This window comes from Bacillus rossius (assembly GCF_032445375.1).
Source record: "Bacillus rossius redtenbacheri isolate Brsri chromosome 4 unlocalized genomic scaffold, Brsri_v3 Brsri_v3_scf4_1, whole genome shotgun sequence".
Lineage (NCBI taxonomy): Eukaryota > Metazoa > Arthropoda > Insecta > Phasmatodea > Bacillidae > Bacillus > Bacillus rossius.
Window position 1 is genome coordinate 27,915,664 of NW_026962010.1, and position 23,433 is coordinate 27,939,096.

General features: G+C 46.4%; 1 protein-coding gene across 2 annotated transcripts in view; it reads left to right on the plus strand.

Moving 5' to 3' along the window:
• LOC134541496 (periostin-like) overlaps positions 1-21,040 on the plus strand; it is a 378,277-nt gene extending 357,237 nt beyond the window's left edge. For both annotated transcript variants that reach the window (XM_063384985.1, XM_063384986.1), the window contains exons 13-14: positions 16,831-16,953; positions 20,022-21,040. In XM_063384985.1, coding sequence (XP_063241055.1) covers positions 16,831-16,953; positions 20,022-20,123 — 225 coding nt within the window. In that variant the 3' untranslated portion in view covers positions 20,124-21,040. The remainder of the gene's footprint in view (positions 1-16,830; positions 16,954-20,021) is intronic.
• The last annotated feature ends 2,393 nt before the right edge of the window (positions 21,041-23,433 follow it).

The window sequence follows — 23,433 nt, forward strand, 5'->3', positions numbered from 1 at the left end:
CCACTGGCAGGCTAGGGCGCACGCGGGTGCATCCCTGACCGTCGCACTACACAGATGGTGCACTCGTATCGCAAGGGAGGACGTTGACGAGGCATAATGGCCTGAAGGAGCCGAGGAGACACTTGGGTCGACGTCAGTATTAATATGTATAAACAGTATCAAGTATCAACTACATTGACGCCTTCTGCCTTCTGCCATGGTGATGTTGAGGGTGCGGAGTTGCTTCTGGGCGCCAACTAGCAATAACAGCAACGTGCTAGTACGTAGCCGAGACTCTTGACTCAGGGTGTGACGTCGCCACGTGGCCGGCAGGCAGTAAGGGTCGTTCCGTCAGAGTTACCCCCGGCTGTTCTAGCCACCAGGGACGCTATACTACGGGCGTTGTAACAAATACGCGGGGGCTCAATTCAAATTGATTTATTGTCAGGCACGCTATACATGCTCTGCGTCGTGCATGACCCGCTTACTGGGAGCCGCGCTCTACAGGACACGTTTCTGATGGGCTGAAAACTCCCGCAATTCCGGTATAAACGGCAAGGGCGGAGGTCGAGAGGCTCCGCGGGCGACTCGCGTCTCGTCTCCTTGGAGGGCGGTGATTAACTGCCGATGGCTGTGACGTCCGCACGACTCCCCAGCCTCGCTCCCGCGAAAACGTGTCAAGTGCAAAAGTAATCCCGGGCCATGCACGCCGCCTGATCGCGCTAAAGTCCAGAATTACAATTAATATTTAAACATAGTCATTAATTAATTAATATTGTTTATTAGAGTGCTGAATGTTAATTTCAAAGTAGGTAATCAGGTCACCTAACAGTACCCCCGTGGTCGACTTTCGCGCGGGCGACAGTCGATTAGGCAGGGCAGCTTACGTTCGAGGCGTTGCACCACCCTGCACCCAGGTGCGTTCACGTCGCACATGCTCGGGGCGAGGCGGCGATGCGCCATAGCGGTCTGTGTGTATTCGAGGAGCACTAATGGTTGGCGTCAAATACCCCCCTTTTCTTGAGGCCTCTATGGTCATCGACGCCCCGATCATACGCATTGCCTCGTTGCACTGAGGCCAACACTGCCTTGGGGGATTGGTCCCGGGGCTGCTGGGTTTTGGGCGAACGGGAGAAGTAGAGACATGACACTGAGACGGGGTACGTCGGGGTGTGGTTTCCGGTCTACTGGTGGTCGTAGTGGGTGCCACATGAACTCCCTGAGGTGCCCCGGATTTTGGCGGACTCGGGTGGACTGTTGTGGTCCCTTGGCACTAATGTTCCCCCCTCCCACTCCGGGTGCTGTCTGGTCACCACCCTCCCCCTTGCCGGGAGGAGCAATCGGTACCTCTTGGCTGCTGCCCTCGCAGCATCCTATCGTCAGCGCTCTGCACGCTCGGTGGGACTGCCTGACCTCAGGCTGGTCGGGGGGTTAAAATACCTCGGGGCATGGCTGAGCAGTCATGGTAGTTGGCCCGCTGGGGCATTCGCCCCCTGGGTCCAACCGGTCAATTAGACGCCCAAGTCTCCTTAGCTCGCTCCTCGAACTTCGGCTAAGATGGCGGGAAGTCGTGACAGGTGACATGGTCGGTGACGTGGGGCGTGTGACTGGTGATGCGAACGGTGACATCGGTGATGGTGTGTCAGCTATGATGGTGGGTCGGCACACGTCCTGCGTGTCGGCGGGTGAGGTGGTGGGTGGTGGTGTGGCTGGTGGCATGGCTGGTGGCGTAGGATGGGGAGCTGGTGATGGGGGTGGTGATGTCGGTGATGTGGTGTCCATGGTGGTGGGTTAGTGGTAGGGTGATTGGCCGACTGGTGACGTGGCACGTGAGGCTGGTGCGCATAGGGTGGGGGCCCTTGGGCACTCCCTACCCTCAGAGGGATCCTCGGCAGTGGAAACGAGGCGCAGTTCGTCCCTGTGGATTTTTGTGGCCCTACCATTTGGGAGTCTGATGAGGTATGTGGTGGGGCCTAGGCGTCGCAAGACCTCCCGGGGGCTGCCCACTTGGGGCTCAGCCCCGCGCAGTAGTTCTTCCTGCCGGACGACAGGTGGTGACACCGGGCATAGACCATCTGCCCTGGCTCCAATGGTGTTGGGAGAGTGGCTGACTGCAGGGTTCGGGTGGCCAGGAACTGGGCTTGGTGCCGTCGTGCCTCTTCCCTTAGGTCAATGGCTGGTGGGCGGGTGACTGCCCCAGCTGCCTCGGCGACCCGCAGCTCGCCCGGTAGGGCGAGGTTCTGACCGTGGAGCAGTTCCGCAGGGGAATGGCCGGTAACAGCATTGACTCGCCGGCGCAGGCAGTAGAGCAACTTGGGCAGGTGTAAATCCCATTTCGAGTGATCATCCCCCAGGCGGAGGCGCAACTGAACTTTGATGTCCTGGTTGTGTCGCTCTGTCGGGTTCGCCCTCGGGTGATACGTCGGGGTAGTGTGGTGCTAAACTCCCCAGCGTCGGCAGTCTGCCGCCCAACGTCTCCCTGTGAACTGGGTACCGTTGTCTGTTAGTAGCGTCTTTGGGTACCCGTAGCGAGGGAACACATCGCTGTCCAGGAGGGCCACTATCGTCCCTGCGCGTGCGTTGGACACAGCGAACGCCTCTGACCATCGCGTGAACACGTCGGTGGTCACAACGAGGAAGCACTTTCCCCGGGTCGTGCGGGGGTATGGCCCCATGACGTCGAGGGCCACAGTATGGAAGGGCTCCTCCGGTCGACAGGGGCGCTGCTGTTCTACCCCGTCCGCACAGCGTGCCTTGCGTTGCTGACAGTGTTGGCAGCTGCGCACATGCACGCTGACATCCCGCGCTACCCCTGACCAGTGGAACAGCTTTCGGAGTGCATGTTGGGTCTGTTCAGCCCCTGGGTGGCCGGCCAGATCATGGTCGTGAAAAAATTGAAGGACCCCTTGCCTCGCCGCAGGGGGCACGTGGATCTGCCAGCTGTCCATATCACCTGGGGCCCGATTCTGCGAAACCCCGTCCAGACTACGCTGATGGGGCTGAACCCCTTCCCCACATGCGGCCAGATCGCGCTGCGTGTCGGGGTCGTCGACCTGGGCCTGCCTCACATGCTCCATTAAGGCGAGTAGGGTGGCTGGTGTGTCTGCCTGGGTGGTAGGGTTCGCCCGCTGGATGGCGTAGAGGGCCGCTGGTGCGGGTGCCGTGGTGCCGCTGGCTGGAGGGTGAGGTGGTGGCAGGAGTTCCTCCCAGCCCTGGGGGTCCTGGAAGACAGTAGTGGGGTCAGGGTGACGGGACAGCTCGTCTGCTAGCTGGTTCTCCCGCCCAGGGACGTGTTCTATGCGGAATGCGAAGCCCTGGAGCATGAGCGCCCAGCGGGTAAATTTGGACTTCCGCCCCTGGGCGGAGTCCAGCCACCGCAGACACTGGCTATCAGTGCGCAGGGTGAACGGCCTCCCCTCTAGGTGGTGCCGATAGCGCCCTAGGGCCCACACCACCGCAAGGCACTCCTGCTCGTTTGCATGATAGCGGCATTCTGCGGGGCCGAACTTGGCACTGGCATACTCGGCCACTCGCCGCTCCCCGTCTCCCCCTTCCTGGTAGAGCACCGCCCCCATGCCTCTTGGCTGGCGTCCGTCTGGACGAAGATGGGTTCGTCTGGGTCCAGGCGCGATAGGGTGTGGCACTCTCTGAATCGCTGCTTGACCGTGGTCAGGGCCCGCTCGGCGGCGGTCGTCCACCGGAACTTTGACTTGGGTGATAGGAGGTCAGTCATGGGTGCGGTGATAGTGGCGAAATGGGGTATGAACGACCGCAACCAGTTGAGCAGCCCCATCAGTTTCTGGAGCTGCTTCCTGGTGCGGGGTGCCTGTTTGCTGTCGATGAGGTCGAGCTGGGCGGGAATGGGCCGGCATCCCTCGGCGCTGACAATATGCCCCAAGAATTCCAGCTCAGCGGCACCGATGTGACACTTGGGCGGCGAGCACGTGAGTCCGTGTGTGGCGAGCCGTTCGAGGACCAGCGCGAGATGGTGGGTATGGTCCTCCCACGTCCGTGACCAGATGATCACGTCGTCCAGGTACGCGGTGGCAAACTCGCCGATGTACCCATCCAGGACGCGGACCATCATGGTCTGGAACATCGCGGGGGCATCCATCAGCCCGAACGGCATCGCACAGAACTGGAAGCGCCGCCCATCAGGGGCCGTGAACGCTGTCTTGGGGCGGTCCTCGGGACGTACTGGGACTTGCCAGTACCCCGACTTGAGGTCGACAGACGAAAATATGCGAGCATCCCCCAGCCCGGTGAGTGCCTCAGTGATGTTAATGAGGGGTGGTGGTGCTGGGATGGTGATGTCGTTGACGGGCTTGAAGTTAATGCAAAAACGGAGAAATCCGTCCTTTTTGCTAGCCATAACGATCCGGCAGTTGTATGGGGATTCTGTTGGCTCGATGATGCCATCCTCTAACATCTCTGTGATTTGATCCCTGCTAGCGAGCCGCTCGCTAGGTCCAAACCCAAAGGGCTTCTCGAAAGGGGGTCGGTGTGGTATGGTTGGTATGCAATGTTCTGTGATAGTGGTGCAGCGCAGTAGGTCCGCGGCGGCAAACACCTGGGGCTGCTGCCCCAAGACCGCATCAAACATGGGTACATGTACGGGGCGTACACCATTGCGGAGGTCCACCAGGTGGAGAGGCTCGCACCGCGGTGGCGGGGTCCTGTAGTTGAGTCCATATACCATCCGTCGGCCCCTGGTCCCCACATGGACCCGCTTCCCCCGGACCTCGACTGTGGCGTCCTCCTGCTCCAACCAGGGCAGCCCCAGGATCAGGTCGTCGCGGAGGTCGTGCACCACTAGGGCACTGGTGCTACTCACAAAATCCATTATGCCGACCCTTACCTGGGCATGCCCCATCGTGAACGTGCTGGCCTCAGTGGTGGCCAGCTGGACGATGTTGACCTCCCGCACCAGGTCCGCCTCAGGGATGAGGTGGACAGCGACATAGGTATGCGTGCCCGCGGTGTCCACCAGCACGGTGATAGGCTGGCCATTCAGCTCCACCGGGATGCGGATCAGCGCAACAGCCTCGGGCCCCACTCGGCCCAGCCTGGGCCGACACCCCTGGGTGGCCCCTGCAGCAGCATGCGGGGGCGGCGCCATCGCCAGGTGGGTGAGATGGCAGCTGAGTGGCCCCCGCAGCAGCGTGCGGGGGCGGCGCCGACGCCAGGTGGACGGCGTCGCTCGCCGGCGACCTGGGGCAGGCCGCGAACATGTGAGGGGGGCCGCCCCCACCCGCGCCAGGTGGGTGAGGCGGCAGCTGAGTGGCCCCCGTAGCAGCGTGCGGGGGCGGCGCCGACGCCAGGTGGACGGTGTCGCTCACCGGCGACGTGGGGCAGGCCGCGAACGGGTGAGGCGGGCCGCCCCCACCCGCGTCAGGCGGGTGAGACGGCAGCTGAGTGGCCCCCGTAGCAGCGTGTGTGGGCGGCGCCGACGCCAGGTGGACGGCGTCGCTCGCCGGTGACCTGGGGCAGGCCGCGAACATGTGAGGCGAGCCGCCCCCACCTGCGTCAGGTGGGTGAGACGGCAGCTGAGTGGCCCCCGTAGCAGTATGCGGGGACGGCGCCGACGTCAGGTGGACGTCGTCACTCGCCGGTGACCTGGGGCAGGCCGCGAACATGTGAGGCGAGCCGCCCCCACCGCGCCAGGTGGGTGGAACGGCAGCTGAGTGGCCCCCGCAGCAGCGTGTGTGGGCGGCGCCGACGCCAGGTGGACGGCATCGCTCGCCGGCGACCTGGGGCAGGCCGCGAACATGTGAGGCGGGCCGCCCCCACCCGCGCCAGGTGGGTGAGACGGCAGCTGGGTGGCCCCCGTAGCAGCATGCGGGTGCGGCGCCATCGCCAGGTGGATGGCGTCGTTCGCTGGCGACCTGGGGCGGGCCGCGAACATCGCTAACAGGTGAGGCGGGCCGCCCCCACCCGTGCCAGGTGCGTGAGATGGCAGCTGAGTGGCCCCCACAGCAGCGTGCGTGGGTGGCGCCGTCACCAGGTGGACAGCATAGCTTGCCGGCGACTTGGGGCAGGCCGCGAACATCGCGACTAGGTGAGGCGGGTCGCCCCCATCCGCGCCAGGTGGATGAGACGGGAGCTGGGTGGCCCCCGCAGCAGCGTGCGGGTGCAACGCCGACGCCAGGTGGACGGCGTCGCATGCCGGCGACGTGGGGCAGGCCGCGAACATGTGAGGCGGGCCTCCCCCTTCCGCGCCAGGTGCGTGAGATGGCAGCTGAGTGGCCCCCGCAGCAGCGTGTGGGGGCGGCGCCATTGCCAGATGGACGGCGTCGCTCGCCGACGACTTGGGGCGGGCCGCGAACATCGCGAACAGGTGAGGCGGGCCCGCTCCAGCTGTGATAGGTGGGCGGGGTGGCGGCTGGGTGGTTCCGCGGCGCCGGGGTGCGTCTCTCGGCGGAGCTGGGCTGTTAATTGGGGGGTGGTGGCCAGCTGCGTCACCGCCCCCTAGACGGAGTTTCCCAGGAGCTTCACCTCGCCCCCTCGCATTCGCCAGACTGCCTCGCGGGTCGGGCACACCGTGTGCCAGTGGTACTGCTCTGTCGCGCAGTAGCTGCAGCGGGGTGGCCGGCTGTCCTGGGCGCCCTGTGTTCCCCCGCGGTGGTCGTCGCGACTCGTCTGTACCGCGCCACGGTGAGAAGGGCCCGGTAGGGGCATCCCCTCCCCCATCGGGGACGGGTCGGTGGGCCAGTAGTTGCCCCTCGGTTGCAACTGGCCCGTGTACGACACTACGGACCCGTTCGTCCTCTGCGCGCGCCGCCCCCTTGGTGGACGGGGCTGACCGGGGCGTCGCGACGCCCTTGGCGCTGCGAGCTGATTGGAGGTCATGCTCTACGGCTCGTGCTCGTGCGAGAAAAACATCCAGCCCGCGAGACACTGCTTCGCGCAAGAATGGGCGAAGTTCGGGGGACACGAGCTCCACTATGAAGGGCAGTATGTCGCTAGTTTGACCCCCCGGTGTTAGGCGGCGGTATAGTCTGAGCTTGTTATAAACAAACATCTCCACCGCCTCCCCGTCCCCTTGACAACGGCTGAACATCTCACTCCGACATGTGTTCAGGGCTCGGGTGTCATTGAAGAGCGCCTCCAGTTGGCGGGCGAAGTCCTCCCAGTCTGCGTCGTAGCTGCCCGCCTGGGCCCACCACTCGCGTGCCTCCCCGCGCAGCTGCGCACTCACGCGTTCCGCCCGCTCCCTTGCGCCCCCTTGCGCTTTCGACCGAGCGGTCTTGCCCGCACGCACACGCCTCGCGGTTGTTTACGCGGTCGCGGCTGGTGACGTACTCTGGCATCTCGGTGATCTTCGGGTGCGCTCGTTTGTCCTCGGCGCGCGATCGTACGGGCCAGTCCACTCTCCCGCGAGGGGTTTGGCGAGGGGGTGAGCGAACGATCTGAACACGGGGGGGGGGGGGGTTGGTGTGGAACCGTGGAATGCGGGAGGGAGTGAGCGAACGATCATAGGGCGGGAGGGGGGGTGTGGCCTAATTACCCCGGCGCGTCCCGTTCCGCGGCGCCTGCACGTCTGCGCGCGCTTTCTCTCCCCTTTGTGCTGTCCCTACGCGTAACTCTGCCGGATTTTCTGCGATTCGGATGGAGTTTGCGGCGTTGTTATGTTGCCACACTCGGTAGGCGCCATTTGACGCCTTCTGCCTTCTGCCAAGGTGATGTTGAGGGTGTGGAGTTGCTTCTGGGTGCCAACTAGCAATAATAGCTACGTGCTAGTACGTAGCCGAGACTCTTGACTCAGGGCGTGACGTCGCCACGTGGCCGGCAGGCAGTAAGGGTCGTTCCGTCAGAGTTACCCCTGGCTGTTTTAGCCACCAGGGACGCTATACTACGGGCGTTGTAACAAATACGCGGGGGCTCAATTCAAAGTGATTTATTGTCAGGCACGCTATACATGCGCTGCGTCGTGCATGATCCGCTTACTGGGAGCCGCGCTCTACAGGACACGTTTCTGATGGGCTGAAAACTCACGCAATTCCGGTAGAAACAGCAAGGGCGGAGGTCGAGAGGCTCCGCGGGCGACTCGCGTCTCGTCTCCTTGGAGGGCGGTGATTAACTGCCGATGGCTGTGACGTCCGCACGACTCCCCAGCCTCGCTCCCGCGAAAACATGTTGTGTGCAAAAGTAATCCCGGTCCATGCACGCCACCTGATCGCGCTAAAGTCTAGAATTACAATTAATATTTAAACATAGTCATTACTTAATTAATATTGTTTATTAGAGTGCTGAATGTTAATTTCATATTAGGTAATCAGGTCATCTAACAGTACCCCTGTGGTCGACTTTCGCGCGGGCGACAGTTGATTAGGCAGGGCAGCTTACGTTCGAGGCGTTGCACCACCCTGCACCCAGGTGCGTTCACGTCGCACACGCTCGGGGCGAGGCGGCGATGCGCCATAGCGGTCTGTGCGGACTCGAGGAGCACTAATGGTTGGCGTCAAAATATAGGCTAAGTGGCATATAAAGAAATAATATGAACATATATATTTGCCTTATCTTATGTACCTAACTAGTTCTTTAACAGCATAATTAATTTGGTGTCGTATAAAACTATTTTCGACACCCTGAATGTAATGGAACAATTTTGACAGCTCCACCTCTTTCCCCTTAAGAAATGCAGTTACTATATATGATGAAAACTTCCTAATAATACTCATAATTGGCACTTTATCAAGGATCACTGAATTGTTGTTAATTAGGAGCAATAATAACCCTCTACAAAAGAAATAACACTTGTATACAATTAAATTTATAAAATATATAATGTACAATTAATAATGTATAATATATGTATCTATTAACTGTACATTCATTCCGCAAAGGAATTGTGTTAGGGTGAGTATAGAGGCAACAACATTTGTACTTAACTATTTTACTGACACATGAACTTGTAAATGAAGAACTATGATACTTTTCAGTTAATAATATATTATTACCTTATAGTACAATTGTGCAGTAATAGTTGTTATCAATTCCTGGCTTTTTTGGGGGTGGGATGGTCCGGGCTCGTCATGGGAACTTAGCCCTGGGGTGAGTTCTGCTTCGTTTTCCTCTTCATCCATTGAGGAAGGAGATAGATCTTGGAGGATGACTGGCAGAGTATCGATGTCGAGTTCTTCATCCTCATTGTCCAAGAGGCAGTTACCCTGGAACTTTGGCAGGCAGGGGAACACTTGAGAGATGCCTTTCTGCATCCACATTTGGTGGTGGCACAATCCTTCGTGCACCGAAAAATATCATTTTTAATATTTCATCTGGTGCAACCTGTTGCTCACTGTGTACCGGTATTAGAAATATATTGTCGGTTAGCTCCCACCCATACATCTGAGGAGGCAGCTCATGTCCCAACCATGTTCTGGACTTGGTGATATGTCCTCAGTGAATGTTGTTTCGCTGCCCCCTCAGTTGGTGGGAGGCATGAGATGTCCGGTTTGATATTGGCTACCGATTTAACATAAGATTGGTAACGGTAAGCGTTTAAAGACCTCTCTTTAGGTTGGGCCCCATACCACCTCAAAATATACTTTTTTCCAGCTTCCTCTATATCATCCTTTGTTGAGGAAATGTCTGAGAAAACTGCAGCAGCTCTCTGGACATCTGGAGACTTCAAATACATTTTGATAAATCCAAGCTTACACTTTCGGAAGGCTGCTGAGGTGGCATCGCACCCAGTGAAGGCATGTAGAAAAAGTATATCTCGCAGCCCCTGGGTCTGAAGCTCCTGGGTAGAAAACAATGAAGGATTTATGTTTCCACGTCCAGGCTTTACGAAAATTATATCCTGGTCACCAGGTGTTTTGGCCATCAACAGGACTATTAGGTCGACATCCTCACCTATAACAGCAACAGTAGTGGTATGTGATAACTCTACAGCTGTGTCTACAATGAGGACATCGGCTTCGTTCTGTGCTTGAAGGGTACTGATCCCATGTGCCTGTAGTGTGACCTTTAGCATGTTAATCAATCGACTTTTGTTGTAGACATTTGAAAGGAAGTCTTCCTGCTTCACAGTTATGATTGTCTCCTGATTGAAATGTATGTCGGCTGACTTTCTGAGATGGTACCGCCTTTGCTGCTCAGCGACCTTGGTACTTGAAGATGATCTCGTGTACCCATCAAACACTACAGTACAACTCCTTCCACGATAGTGGCTGTTCACGAAATTGGCATACCCATCACAAATTACAGATATCGTGGAACCTCTTTACCATATAACTTTGTGGAGAAGTCCTCCGTCCATAACAATGTCAAAGTGTGTCACATGTACTTCTTCGGTTGTTGCTTTGAGCTCTTTGTAGAGAACCGACTTCCTCGATTTCCTCATCCCACCCTCATTGAAGAAACCAAAGGGAAAGGAGCTAATTCATATAGCAAATAAGTTTTTAAATCTTGGTCAGTTTTCTTGCTTATGGCTATGCGTTGGAATAGCAAAAAAGAATCCACCGACACTTTTTCGTCATTGATCTTGATTGACGAGCTTACAGTCGAAAGGGGGAGTGCTAGATTTTTTCGAGACAGTTCAATATCAGAAAATGGGCAACTCACCATTAAAGCTATTGCTTATTTGCCAACTGTAACAGCATTGTAGCATGTGATTGTTTTGTCACCAACCACCCCCGTAGCAATAGATATGAAGTCGCTGGTAGCCGGAAAGGGAAAATATTTCCCAGACCACTGAATTAGTTTGGTAACATCAGCTGCATCCTTAATTTGGCGGGCTTGTCCAAAATCTTTGTGCTGCTCACTTGACGTGAATAGAACCCCACAAAACTCTTCTATGGAGGTGCATCTCTACTGTACTGTATCTCTACAAAGGAGCCCTGAAAGTTCTCCCATTCGATTCCCGGTGCCAAAAATAGTATGAAACGATACCAAACAATATTACTTTTGCAGAACTATATATGTACCTACCAGGAAAAACATTATATATACATGTACACAAATAAGTTATTTATGTGCCACTTATATATACTATATATATAACATACTATTAATACGCATATATATATATTAACTTATATATAGCTAGAGCAGTGGAATAGCGAAAAATACGGAAGTTAAACTATTCTGAAAAATCTTGTGATTTACACAAAAAGGTAACATTGCTCTAACTTTACAATATAATAAATAATAATAAAATAAAAATGTTTAGATTTTCTTAAAGAAAATTTAATTATATACAACTTTCTTTCAGAATTACCTTTACGTACGACGAACGGATAAAAGGTTATCTAATCAAATAGGGCAAAAAACGTAAGAAAAAACATTTCCCTCCTAAAAATTAGCGAATTTGAACGCAAATATCTCATAAACTATGCGAGATAGAGAAAACTTGAACCGAATAAATTTTGTGGAAAATTTTCTCAGCTTTTTTTAGTATAGATTGGTCTTTTCACTAGAGCGTATAGTTTCCGAGATATAAGAGAAAAACCGAAAAAAGAACCTTCTACATGATCCCCTCCCTCCCGCTCTCCACCTAGAAGTGGGGACTTTTAGTATGTTTACCTCCTTACTAGTCCAAAAAAAGTCCCAAAGTCAAAAATTGTGTTCCTTCCATTTCCCTCTACACACCCCTTTTGAACATTCATTGACTGGACTATTGTAGTCCTGTATCCTCGCAGTCACATAAACTCGTGTTCTAGAGGCTTCGTAGCTCTGTAGCCTCGCAGTCTCGTAAACTTGAAGATTCATAGTCACGGAGTCCACTGAATGGTGCTATTGTAGTCAGTTAGAGACATGAAGTTTCGTAGCCACGCGGCCAATTAGTCATGCAGCAAAGAAATAAATATTATTTACCTGCAAAAACACGTGGCGTCGTCTGTTGATGAAAAGCGGAACTACTTGCAACAAGTAACTTTGCATGAGATAAATTAACTCTCACCACTAAATGGTGCTATTGCTGTCAGTTAGAGTCATGAAGTTTCGTAGCCACGCGGTCAATTAGTCATGCAGTCTCGTAACAATGCGTTCTGGAAAATACATAGTCCTATAGCCTCGCAATCACGTAACATTGAAGACTCGCAATCGCATAGTCTCGTAACCTCATGGCTCGTAGTCACCTAGTCATGATGCATTGGAGCCTCATAGACTTGAAGCTACGTAAGCAAGTAGCCTTGTAATCTTATAACATACGTAATGCTGATGGTGCAGTTGGAGCAAAAGAGAAAATTCCGACGAAGACAGATGCGGCAATTGGAGCCTTGTAGTCGAGTAGCTTCGTAGTCAAGTACTCATGGAGACTTGTAGTCCTCTATCCTCGCAGTCACGTAAACTCGTGTTCTAGAAACTTCGTAGCTCTGTAGCCTCGCAGTCTCGTAAACTTGAAGATTCGTAGTTACATATTCTCGTAACCCCAAGGCTCGTAGTCGCGTAGTCATGATTTCTTGGGACCTCGTAGAATTGCAGCTATGTAGCCAAGTAGCCTCGTAGACTTGTAGATACGTAAACAAGTAGTCATGTAATCTAATAATATAATGCTGGAGTAGTTGGAGCCGAGCAGCTTTGTATTATTGTAGCTTTAAAGACATGTAGTTTCGTAGCCACACGGTCTTTTAGCCATGCTGTCTCGTTGCCATGTATAACTCGTAACCAGCTAGATCCTTTTAGACTCGTAGCCTTGTGGCCTCATAGTCTCTTAGACTCGTAGAATTCTAGGCAAATATATTTGGAGCTGATGAGACAAAGGACAGTTGGAGCCAATGACTGTAGGAGCCAATGACTGATGGAGTTACTAGACTGATGGAAACAATAGACTGATGGAGCCAATGAATATTGGAGCAAATGAATATTGGAGCCAAAGAATATTAGAGCAAATGAATATTGGAGCCAATGCATTTTGTAGCCAATGACTATTGGTGCCAATGACTATTGGAGCCAAAAGACTGATGGAGCCAAAAGACTGATGGAGCCTTTTGGAGCCTGTTGGAGCATTTGGAGCAATTGGAGCCCATGAATATTGGAGCCAATGAATATTGGAGCCAATGAATATTGGAGCCAATGAATATTGGAGCCAATGAATATTGGAGCCAATCAATATTGGAGCCAATGACAAATGTGCAGCATTTTCGTTGATTGTGCTGCCTTTTCGTTGTCGGTGCTTCCAAATGTGCTGCCTTTTCGTTGGCGGTGCTTAATTTTTGTTGATTGCACGTAGTACAAGATGTAGTGACTGAATATTTACTAGTTCAAAACCTCTTGGTGTTACTTAAATATTTTTTAAGGTCACTTGGTCCTTTAGTATGTATAAAAATGTCACGATGGACTAATTGAATATAATTAGCTAACGACGAAGAAGGTCATGCGGTCTTGAAATGACTAGCCTATACGTCTGATATTGTCATGACTCGGTCTCATGGTCTGAAGACAATTGGACTGTATGTGCTGCTTTGTATACATGATCGGCTTATAGGTTATTCAGATTATTGAAAAATTCGTCTTTCATGTTAGGCTAATCACCACTGTATTTAATTCGTTGGTCAGGTATATTGTCTTGAGTTGTTTTTCGTAGAGAGAATGATTAATAAACTCCGCGAAAGGTAATGGAAAACAGAATCTAAAATTTATTTATTATTTAGTTACACCTGTCACTGGTCAAGAATCGAACCAAGAACAGGAATTGATATAATCAATTTGTAAATTAATAATTGATTTTTTCGGAGACTTTTGGAATTTTTCCCGCATTTCTAGCTAAATAATTACATGATTTCAAGATGGCGCCCAAATTTCAAGATGGCGGGCACCTCAGTAATAGTAAATGATTACTGCACTGTAGCAGGTTATAATAAAATTAGCATGATGGTAAGACGAGTACACACAAGATGGTGTCCTCCAGCAGACGAAAACAAGATGGTTGCAATGACCACTAGCAGGTGGTAGCTCCTGGTAGCATGTACTGAACATAAAATGACGGATACATGATAGATGTCAAGGTCAAAGTCAAATGTCAAGGCCAAGGTCATATTTCAAGGTCAAGGTCAACATTCAAGGTCAAGGTCAAGGTTCAAGGTCAAGTTCAAAGTTCAAGGTCAAGGTCAACGTTCAAGGTCAGTGACAAAGTCCAATTCCAACAGACGATATATACACCTTGGTATTGGTGGTAGGTCATTCTGTAGGTGGCTTCTGTGGTGGAAGGATCTGATGTTTTTTTTTTTTTGCTCTTAGTGGTTTCGAACCAAAGACAAATCGATCTAATCAATCAGTATTCTAATAAGTAAATTTTTTGATGAATTTAAACAAAAATTTCAGTATTCTAATAAGTAAATTTTTTGATGAATTTAAAAACAAATTTCATTAAAATGGGTTAATACATAAAGATTTCTAACATATCGGCAAAATTTCAAGATGGCGGACATGACATCATACTAGGTGATGATATATTTGCTATGAAACAAGTGGCGGGGATCAGTCTGTAGGTGGCTTCTGTGGAGGAAGGTTCTGTTGCTTTTTTTTTTTTTTGTCCTCACCAGTTTCGAACCAAGGACGGGAATCGATATAATAAATCAGAATTCTAACTTTTTTTTATTAAAATATGATAATAAATAAAGATTTTCAAGATGGCGGCCGTTACGAAACATGCAACATTAATAGGATCCAATATGACTGTCGTAACATAAAGTGTAACAATGCCATATTACTAAACCAAGATGGCGGGCGTAACGAAACATGCAACATTTATATAATCTAAGATGGTGTTTGTAACAATAATTGCAACAGTGGTTTTTAAGTAATATTTTATTAAATTTTTATTAAAGAATATGATTTAATAATTTTTTAATGAATATTATAATTTTTCCCGATTTTCTAACATAAAAATTACAGATTTTAAAGATGGAGGGAGTAACAGAAATTGCAACAGTGACATCATAATCCAAGATGGCGATCATGGTATCCTTATTCCTAGAAATGGCTTATCAGAGGCTGAATTTTTTATAAATTTTAAATTTCTTTCATTAAAATCGGGAAAACTGGAATTTTTCCCTCGAAAACGGGAAATTTTTCCTCAAAACGGGAATTTTTGAGTCATTTTGAGCCATTTTTGAGGAATTTTGAGGAATTTTTTAGTCCAAGATGGATGCCGTGAGATCATAATTCCAAGATGGTGGACCGATATACCACCAGGGGTGCAACAACTAAATTTCCAAAAGGGGGGCAATATACCTTTTTATAAATTTCTATTTCAAGGTAGAAAATGGTGCTATTTAAGCAGTTTTATTATCTAAAAATTGATTACACAGCACTTTCTTTGCCCCCGTTTGCCCCCACTTCAAGGTTTCAGAGGGGGGGGGGGGGGGGGGGGCAAAATACCCTTTACAAGTACCCATTACAAGTACAAGTGAATGTATGAACTTGCCTTTGACCTTATATACCAAGTACCAACAACGTACAAGTGACGATTGTATGCTGTGATGCAGGAAGAAAATGTGAGGTACGTAGTGACATTTGATGGCAAGGCGGGCTTCTACAGCACCTACCCCATTGGTACTGTTCACCTTAGCAACAACGGAAATAATACCTGCATTAGTTACTGTAGAGATGAGAATTTTAACAACTTTAAATTATGTGGTGTGTACTTCATTTCACATTGGCTTGTGCCACGTGTTGCTGTCGCCACCCATTACGCACCCCGAACTTGCTGCTCCACTGTTTTTAAATGCAACTTCTTTACAGCTGGTAGAGGAGTTGAGGCGATGACACCATTAAAGCATAATGAAAACTGTACCAAATTACTTGCCAGAAACACAGATTACAGGGGCCAGAAACACAGATTACAGGGGCCAGACAGACAAAAAATCAGTTTCAACTCGGTTCTCTGATAAACTGTCTGGAAAAATAAGAACTTGTGCAGGGTAGAACATATATACTCTAAAACCAGAAAGGACTGGGGGAATTCGCATAATTATTTTTTTTTTCAGATAGCCGATCATTTACGAAAAACATTTGTACCAGTGTCACAAGGGTAGTATGAAATAAAACAACACTAATATGAAACACAAAACTGAATGTATAAAAAAGTTAATTAAAGTAAGCCTACAATATACAAAAAGAAGTCCAAGATTATCTTTTGCTTTCAAGCTAAGACACTGTTTTTGCCTGTAAATCTCGTGGTTGGCCGGTTTGCCGGGAGTGAGACAGCACTAGCCCCACTGCACAAACTCTCGCCAGCGATTCAACCACAGTTAATGATTTACAGTGGTACCATAATTAATAGAAAGGTTTTACCCCCAACAGATTAAAGTTTTGGACTAACCATAGCACTGTTAATATTAAAAAATATAAACAATTTTCAGTCAGTCAATCAAGTTGAATTTTCCCTAAGACAAAAATTAACGTGAATGGTAAAACTGCTGAATCAATAACTGCTGGAGAACTACTTCTTAAGGTCATGATTAGCCAGTGGCGTAGCCAGGGGGGGGTTTTAGGGGATCAACTCCCCCCCCCCCCCTCCGTCTTAGCACCAAATCTTTAATTAATTTCTTATTCATCACTCAAACAAATTTCATATTAAAATTAATAAAATTGTTACCATTACAATATTTAAATTTAAGTACAGAAAACTGCTAAAATAGCACTATTTTACACATTAAAATCCAAATTTTATACGGGGGACTGCATGCTTCTTAACACCCCCCATACACAAATCCTGGCTACGCCACTGTGATTAGCCAAATACTGGTGTTCCAAACTATGTCAGTCAGTTTGCTTGCTACAGTAAGGTGCAGATTATTGAGCTAGTTATTCACCATTGTGACTTATACCTATTGTTCAGTGTTTACTAGACTGTGGAACTGTAATGTGCAGTATGGATGCCAACTGTGTGTTCCTCCACAGACGATAAAGAACCACGTGGTGGAGAACATGTATGCTTCGGAAGGTTTCCGCTCCGACCTGTACTACGACATCCAGACCCGCCAGAACATGGTGGACGTGTTCAAGAAGAACGGGAAGCTGAAGGTGAGAAGTGATTCATTGTTTCCAGACCTTGTGGTGCACCATTCCATAGCTTCCATTGTTCAGGCGAGAGCTGGCAGAAGTAAGAGTGTGTGTTTGTGCTAGCTGCAAATAAACAATGAGCACGCAACACGTGGACAGACTTATGACCTTACGATGATGCACTCCCGAAGATGGCAGGCTCCAACCCACAACAGGAGGATGCCAAGAGCTTGCTTACTATGTGGCAGCAGCTTCAGCAAGTTTGGCTACTGAAGAACATGATCAAACTAAATGTTAATAATTCATTGCCTTTAACAAAATTCATGCTAAAAACTAAATGCCATAAATAGTAGCCATCTTACATTTTTTAATTTGTTAAACATTAAATTATTTTATTTTTTAGAGGAATTGTGCAAAATCTTATTTACATTCAGGGAGAGTGAGCACCATGTTCAAAATGATCTAGCTTCATAGCCCAGCAGTCCATCTGCAGGATGAGACACACTTGGAACACTTGATATAACATGGTGCACCCAAGACTACACACTGGTGCCTTCAATGATATTGGACTTCCACATTTTAACTTTTGAACATCTGCAAGCCACTAATTAGTGAAAGAACTTTGCAGGACTTAACTTATACAATAACTGTGCATATTTTAACAATAGTATTTCAGCAATATTAAACGAATCTTTCAACTGCAACCCAACAAAGTTACTTCCATACTTATTTAGTTTTCTAAAAGACCTACCTCCTCCTATCAGACCCAACGTGATTGTTCAGTGAAAGGCAGTCTGTCATGGCTAGATGTGACAACAGCATAGCTCCAGCTCCACCAGGGATAAGACTATCAGAATCGAAGGCCTTGTTTCTGGGCACGACCTCCATGTTGCAGTCTCTGGTCAATGGCCTGTGCCTCACGACACGTGTGCTTGAGTTCTTGTGATAGTCACAACCAGGGCCACAACTAGTCTCTGGCAACCGGGGCATGAATGGATTCATGCGCCGCCCCCCCCCCCACCCCTCTTTTTTTGCACATACCACACCAATAAAGCGGATGTCCGGGGACTTTCCCACGGAAAAATGGTGCTATTTAAGCATTTTCCATACCTACATGTAACAGTTTCTGTGCTACTGTAACTTCCATGCAAAAACCTTTTTACCAGTTACCAGTTGTAGTAGGAATTACAATGCAAGCGATTTCGGCGCCCCCACAGCTTTGCGCCCGGGGCGTATGCCCCGCTTGTCCCCCCCTAGTTGCGGCCCTGGTCACAACACTACTCTTGGTAACTGCTGCCATTCACATTTCATTGGTGCTTGAACATTTTGGAACTGTTATTGCAGAGGTAACAATTATGAAACTCACTTTTTGTTTCTTGTCATACTGTAATTTTCAAAAAAATACTCAAAAAAAATTACTACACTTAATGCTTGATTAAATCACAAGTAATGACAGTGAGTCACCAGAAACACATGCATTGTGTGTGTGTCATGAAACATTTGCTCGGGCAGTTGGTTTCTGATAACTGAAGGTTTCTGCCTGCAAAAATTAAAATTTTTTTATGGTCAATTTGGTTTATATAACACTAGCAAAACTCATCAGATGTTGTCCTGCCTCTGTGTGTGTGTGTGTGTGTGTGTGTGTGTATGTATGTATGTATGAATATATATGTATGTGTATGTATGTATATATAGATGTATGTGTATGTATGTATATATAGATGTATGTGTATGTATATATATATGTATGTGTATGTGTATATATATATATATATATATATATATATATATTTTTTTCAAATAATTGCTAGTATTTAATGTTTATTGACAGATAAGAAGTCCAACGATAGTTTAATTGTGTGTGATACAAAAATATTCAATGATTACCTATTGACAGATAAGACGTCCATGAGATAGTTTAGTTGCACGTGATACAAATGTCACTTACCTACAAATAAAAGAAGAATAGTTATTCATAGCTGCAGTACATGGCGTTGCCCGGGCTGAACACATGGTGATAGCGCTATATGACAGTGTGGTGGACATAGAGAAATGACACACAATTACTGTTTGTATGTCTACGACCTACGATTTTCTGTTTACCCATGGTGATTGGTTGAACGGTTTAGAGGTTGATATGCTGCGGTGCCATCTAGTGAAGAGTTATAACAAAATGGATATTGCTAAAATATCCTCAGTGTTCAAATATTTATGTATAACAATTTTCATTGTGATAGGTCAAATAGTCCAAGAGTTTATCGACGTCATACACACATACCAACATCCAATTTTATATATGTATATAAATTATTAAAATTTCAGAAAAAAGATGCAGGTATTAAAAATTAAATGAGCATATATATTTTTTAACTACAGTGCTTGAATTAAAAAACAATGAATAAAACTAGCGAAGTTTGCATTGCTATCAATATTAAAATGAAAAATGGTGGCTCAAGTGCTACGACCTCCTCGCCTAACTACAACAGCTCACTTGTTGCTTAACTTGTGCTGGAACTGTTTTTCTTTAATTTAATTTTTGTAAGTTGTAGATTAATGATCTAACAAGTAATACTATTTGGCTTTTCATTTTCGGACTAGCTCCTTTAACTGGTTCTGTTCTATATTCGTGTCAATCTTCTAGCATTTAGCCATACAAAATGTCACGTTTTCACTTCCTCTAGCTTAAAAAAAGGCATGTTTGTTTTAACAATTTTACCCAATGATACGATTTGCTTTTTATCCATCTACAATGTCTAAAACAATATGCCTTCAGATTTGAAGGACTGAATGGATTCAAAGGGAAAATAATCAGCTGCACCGGTCAGACCCATGTGTGAACAGGCAACATTAAAATTTCACATAAAAATCCCACAAATCACATACATGTCCATTTTTCCCACATTTTCTCTCTTTGGATGTAGTAATTTCAGGTTCCATTAATCCATTCACATGTAAAAAAAAAAGGACTGTGTTCTGTTTCTTACACATAATCAAACTCAATAGTTGGAAAAAAAAGTCATTCCTACTGGTCACCTATTGTTAGTGTGTTTACCAAACCTACTGTAACTAAGTGTCACTATTTGTTGCAGGTGAACGATGCCATGATGACAAAATGTGACCTTCTCAACACCAATGGAGTGATTCACGTCATCAACAAAGTGTTACTGCCGGAACGTCGCTCTAGAGGATAACTTTCAGTGGTGACAAAATAAACCAAGTGTTCAGCAAGTTATTTCCTAGCTCTCAAAGGAGTGCTGACAACATGAGGTATTGATTTACTCATCAAATAAAATGAAACAGAACTTTTATTCTGTAGTGAGTGAAATCATAATCAAGAGTTTCATTCCTACACAAGTTACGCTGTTTCAACCCTAGAAAAACCAAGAAAGTGATATTACACATTAGGAAAATATTTGCACTAGATAGATACATAGTTTTTTTTTACCTCTATAACAGTAAATGTGTTTGAAATGTTGATGGAAGAACTTTCTGTACTCGTGTGCATTTTAAATATATTATAATAATACAATTTTATGAACTAAAATAAAAAAATTATTTTATACTTTTTTTTTCAGCAGAACATATTTAAAAAATACACATGGCATCAAAATATTTTCATTCTATTGCAGTAATAAGTAAATATAAACACTTTGCTGCATCTCACAAACTTATAAGTTCTTTGCTAAAAATTTGGTGCTAAAAGTTTCAAACAAGCATAAAAGGGAAGGATTTTACTTTGTTTAAAACAACTTTCAAATTATAAATACCGTATGGCTCATGCTTTTTCAACACTTCTAAGAATATGAACAGGTATAAGCACTTTCCTTGAACTGTGAACCAGATAGAAATACAGCAAGCAACAGTGACTCTTGTACAATGAATGCCTACAAATATCCTGTGCAGGGAAAATGATAAATGACAAATTGTAATTTTGTGTTATTTTCTGTGTGGCCCACAGAATATCTCGGTGAAATATGTACTTTTTTCTGTAACTGTTTGATGAAATGCATGCAGTGTGATTGATGATAGTATTATTCTTAAAGGAAAATATAAACAACATTGTATTATTATCTGACAATAATAAAGTACTTACTGTTGGCCTAAATAATAGTGGAAAAACCACTTTAATGGTTCATCATTTATTTATACAAATAATGGTGATTTTTTAATATACTTTGTTTTCAAAATTTTTAAATTAAGAGAAATACTTCTTATATCCAAGATATTGAAAAAAAAATAATTCTAAAAAAATTAACAGCACTATTGTATTTTTTATAATAATAATAATAATAGTAATAATAAAGAAATTATTCCTGTAAAAATTTTAAAAAATTCTTGAGTTGTTTTTAAAATACAGTTTACAGCATTTTTAACTTAGAGAAGTAGTTACAACAAAAAACCTTTATCCGTGCAGATTGATAAAGAAATTCCCCTAAAAAGTCTCATGAACTCAATATGGGTCTTTTCACGGAATTGTGTAAACAGCTTAGAAATGACCCAACTCTGGTCTAGTGTATAGCTAGTTTAAAGGTTTTAATTGTTTGTAAAAAAAAAAAAAAAAAAAAACAAGAATTTATATTATTTATAAGATCATTTGAATCATAGTAAGCTAATTTTAATGTAATATTGAGCTTTTAATTTTCCTATTTTTAAAATCCTATAAAAAGGGAAATATCATGATGTGAGCTATCTTTGCCTGGCTGTTATGTTATTTGTGTGTAGCCTTGCCATGCTTAAGGCTGAAGTGTATGTTTATCAATGAAAAAGTTAGTGAATAAAAATAACTTTGAGAAAATTAATAGAATTATTTTACCTCATACATAATTTCTCTTTTTCTAAATTTAGGTTTGGGAACATCCAATGAGGTTGGGAACAGTGAGTTATGTATTGTGCGTAGTTTGAAAAAATTAAGAGAATTTGTTTGAATACTTATTGGCGCTGGGTGTTCGCATTGTGGTCACGGCCCATAAGGTCCGACGTTGGCAACACTATATTTTTCACACCTGGTCTCTCATAACTCTGCTGTGTGTTGACTTTCAGGTTTCCAAAACATGAGGTTGAAGGGTATACGTAGCTGACATTCAATGGTCCTCTACAGTTGTATGCAGATCCAGGTTCAATTAACTTTCATGGTTTGCTTTAGGTACACCTAATGCAACACGAACCTGAAATTTGGTAACACTAGTATTTTCCTCGGCTCCCAGAAGTAACAAAACTGCTTCCCCCACTCTTTCTACTCATTCTTTTTATTTTGTGTAGTCTTAGTACCGGTTATTGTTTCAATGTGACTTAACATGTTTTTATGAAGTGTTTTATTCATTTGCGAATGAGTGACCAATTCCAGTAGCAAGACAGTTCTCAGCAACTACTTGATCTCAAGATGTTTTTCTCTTCCATAATTTTTCTGTAACAATACTGGGTGTTAACAAAGCTCTATCAGCAAATTTTTTTCTGTCTACAGAAGACATGATTACCCAATTAAAAAAAAAATACAATGACAAAAGGCTGTAGAGTTAAAAAGTTAATAAAGATTGCCTAACTAACCAACCACAAGTTACTAGCGAAAACAACAAACTGAAGAAGGATGCCTATGCCGGGAGGGGGAAGCAAAGCAATGACTATGAAGTTACTGCTACCCCCTAGTTACAACTAGTGGTAGTTGTAGTTGGAACTACACCTGGCATGGGCATAGATCCTGAGGGGGAAAGGGGGGCCAAAGCCCCCCCCCTCCCTGGAATTAAGAAGCCCCTCATTGAGGGGGCCCACTGGCCCGGTTGTGCTTGCAAAACTGTGACTGTGAAACGAGATTGATAAACACAATGATGTAAAACTACATTTTATGAAAACTTTTTGTATATTTTAAATTTTTTGTGCTTACTGCATTTACTTAGGTTAAAATAAGAGCAGTGTACAACACACAAGCACCATATTCTAAAATGAAGTGTCTGTTAACCCCAAGCGCTAACTTTCAGGCCACGCAGGACCTTGTGAATCCTACAGACTTGTGCCCTTGCTACCTTGTTTTGTTTCCATCTCTTCACACCGAAACTACTAGGGTACAAACTAGTTTTATTCATTCACTGTATATGGCAGTTTAAAATACATAACTTTACTTTATAATTCCAATGAATGCCTCAAAGTAAAATCCCTGACTTTCTCGGAACAATTACAACTTCCCAGACTTGTTTCATTTGTACTAGTATACCATCCTTATTGGAACATGCTCCGAGATTTATTCCGCCTAATCTAGGTTTCACGTCTTTGCATTGTATGTATCTATGGACTCTATGAAGTGAAGAATCAAAACAAAGCACGGACATTATATATATATAACTTGTATTTCATTTTCTAGTGGTCTAGAATGGAAATCAAAACATACTGAGTTGATTCCAGCCATAATGATGCTACGGAAACCAGAAGTTTATGTAATAAATAATAACAGCTACTGAATGTTGCCTATTTTCGTGTTTTGTCGTGTGTTGACGTGTTTTTCGGTGTTTT